Here is a 2,609-nt window from a genome sequence, read left to right as displayed (position 1 = left end):
GAAAACTCCATGCCTTAACTGCGACATGTAATGTAGCATATAACTTCTTTAAAAACATTTGCAACATTTAATGTGGAGTACAACCCTATAGAGAAGCCCTCTCCCAATCATCTGCAAAGATCTCAAGGACACACTTAAAACTCTTCCAACTTGTAGGTCGAAATTGGAAGAATTTGGCAGTGTTTACACTAAAACATGTACAATAATGGTGGTTTTCTACAAGGCAAGCTCAAAATCTAGCCCGCATTTAACGATTTCAGCTGATGAAAAGTACCTTAAAGGTCAAATTTTTCTTTTGGGTCACAAACAGGGGACGAGACTTCATTTTAGCAGTCTGCCGGAACTTCTCTGATCTTTCCTTTTAGAACAAAGGTACCGAAAGGAGACAAACTTGAGAATTTTACCGCACAACAGGCTATCAGCGACAAAAGTTTCGCATATCAGATATCATGAAGCCGTGTGTTCTTCGTCAGTGTGTATTGAAGGTTCCTCTGCTTGTGATCGTGCTTTGGTAGCCTTCCGCAAATCTCTAGCGGCTTTCTTTTGTTGCCTCTTCTCTGCAAACAAGCCAAATGAAAAATAAACTCTTGAGAGGGTTTGGAAAACGGCATGACAACATTAAATAAAAGCTAAAACATGCATACATTAGCATGCCCATCTGAATATCTGAATAGGATATAAACAGAATGAAAATTCCTGATTGTTTGACTTACTCTCTTGGCGTCGAGCTTCTGACTTTGCAAAGAATTCCATCCACTCGTCTGTCATCACAAACTGGTAATCCTCTTCTTCATCCTCTTCCATCTCATCAGCCCCACATCTAAAAATTGGAAGAAAAAGCATGTCAGCATCTCTCTCTCTCTCTCTCTCTCTCTCTCTCTCTCTCTCTCTCTCTCTCTCTCTCTCTCTCTCTCTCTCTCTCTCTCTCTGTGTGTGTGTGTGTGTGTGTGTGTGTGTATGTCTGGATTTTTCCTACAGTCTGACCTGTCAGAGGGAACGTTCTCCGCTTGATGGTCGACATTCAGTTCTTGACCTCGCAAAAAATCTGCAGATTCAGCATGAGCAAGAAGATTGTGAAGATGGCCGTGAGCTTGGTGCAGGTGAGAGTGATGTTGATGGTTATCGTGAGGGTTGAAATTAGGGTAAGCAGGGAAGTTCCAGCACTTGCAGTTGGCGCAAAGAAAGGGGCGTGGAAGGAGTTGGTGGTAATGATGCTGATGATGGTAACACAGAGGAGGGAAAGGGAGATGGTGGTAATGACCGTGCTCACTGTGATGAAGGTTCTGTCCTTCCACACCGGACGCCATTGCAGTAATTCAAACTTCGCCCAACATCAGGTACGATTCGAGCTGTGGACGGAAAAAGGTCTTATAAGCTAGGTAGATCTACGGTGGTGATTTTGCGGCAAAGCACAAAAGCAATTTTGTATCTAACATTAGGCTGTAAATGAAGCTAAAGCGTTGGAATCGACGGCCGAGAGGTCCAAGCACAAAACCAAAGGCGAGAAGAGACGTTAGATGTTGAAAAGTGAACAAAGACACGAAAGGACGGGGCCGGGCGGGGGGGGGGGGGGAAACATGGACTTACTTTATAATAACTAGTAAAACGGCAGACCCTTCTAGTGTTGGTGGTCAACGGGCTTTCACTCTCTGAGCTCTACTGAAAATTTCAAGTTTGCCTTTATTTTCTTTGGTTAGGGAAAATGTAGAGAGAGAGAGCCAAGATCTGTCCTTGGTCCAATGTGCAGGAAAAAGAAGAAGAAGATCTTCCTTCATCATGGAAGGGAATTAATTCTTCCCGTAAAATGACAGCATGGAGAGAGAGAGAGAGAGAGAGATTGGCGAAAGCAGATTTGATGCTCGCCAGGACTACACTGCTTGTAGGGCTTCTTGTAGCATCGCCATCGCCATCGCTTGCTAGGAGGTTAAAGATCTGCATGTGCAGTCGGCTAGAGTAACCTAATCAAGCACATTAGTAATTAGAGGCAAAAGAGAGCAGGAGCGTAGCGTCATAGGCTACCATACGTTGGCAGCCGTATGCGAGACATTGAGGGAGATAGCCTAGACACTTGTCCTAAAAGCTTCTTGACAGCCTCCGACTGTTGGTGCTCGAAGGGCTCTTTTCCCTCTATGAGCTCAACTGGGAATCCCTTCAAGTTTGCCATTATTTTCTTCGGTTAGGGAAAATGTATTTTTTCTAGCTTTGGGCCCCTGAGCCACCTCTCTCTTTCTGCATGTGCAATTGGCTAGAGTAACCTAATCAAGCACATTAGTAATGAGAGGCGGAAGAGAGCAGAAGCGTAGCACTGTAGGCTACCATACGCATGCAGACGTATGCGAGACATTGAGGGAGACAGCCTGGAAACCTCTCCTAAAATCTTCTCGATGGCCTCCGATTGCTGGTGCTCGAAGGGCTCTTTTCCCTCTATGAGCTCGACTAGGAATTTCAAGTTTGCCATTATTTTCTTCGGTTAGGGAAAACGGATTTTTTCTAGCCCTGGGCCCCTGAGCCACCTCTCTATTTCGGTCTCTCTTTTTCTAACACTGGTCAGCACGTCTCCTTGTCTCTATGTCTACCTTTGATCGTCGGGGTTGCAGAGAACACCACCA

The 2,609-nt window shown here is 45.0% G+C and overlaps 1 protein-coding gene across 1 annotated transcript; it reads right to left on the bottom strand.

Moving 5' to 3' along the window:
- Positions 1-212: 212 nt before the first annotated feature.
- LOC147465520 (uncharacterized) lies at positions 213-1,355 on the bottom strand. The gene is made up of 3 exons (XM_086511789.1): positions 985-1,355; positions 714-820; positions 213-557 (listed from the first exon to the last, which is right to left on the bottom strand). Exons 1-3 carry the CDS (start codon positions 1,305-1,307, stop codon positions 448-450), a joined length of 540 nt encoding a protein of 179 aa, XP_086367915.1. The 5' UTR covers positions 1,308-1,355; the 3' UTR covers positions 213-447.
- Between the last annotated feature and the right edge of the window lie 1,254 nt (positions 1,356-2,609).

The sequence above is a fragment of the Adiantum capillus-veneris genome, chromosome 1 (genome assembly GCF_014529385.1).
Source record: "Adiantum capillus-veneris isolate H3 chromosome 1, ASM1452938v2, whole genome shotgun sequence".
Classification (NCBI taxonomy): Eukaryota; Viridiplantae; Streptophyta; class Polypodiopsida; order Polypodiales; family Pteridaceae; genus Adiantum; species Adiantum capillus-veneris.
Note: the sequence above shows the minus strand (reverse complement) of the source record. Positions and strands in the feature narration are given on the sequence as shown.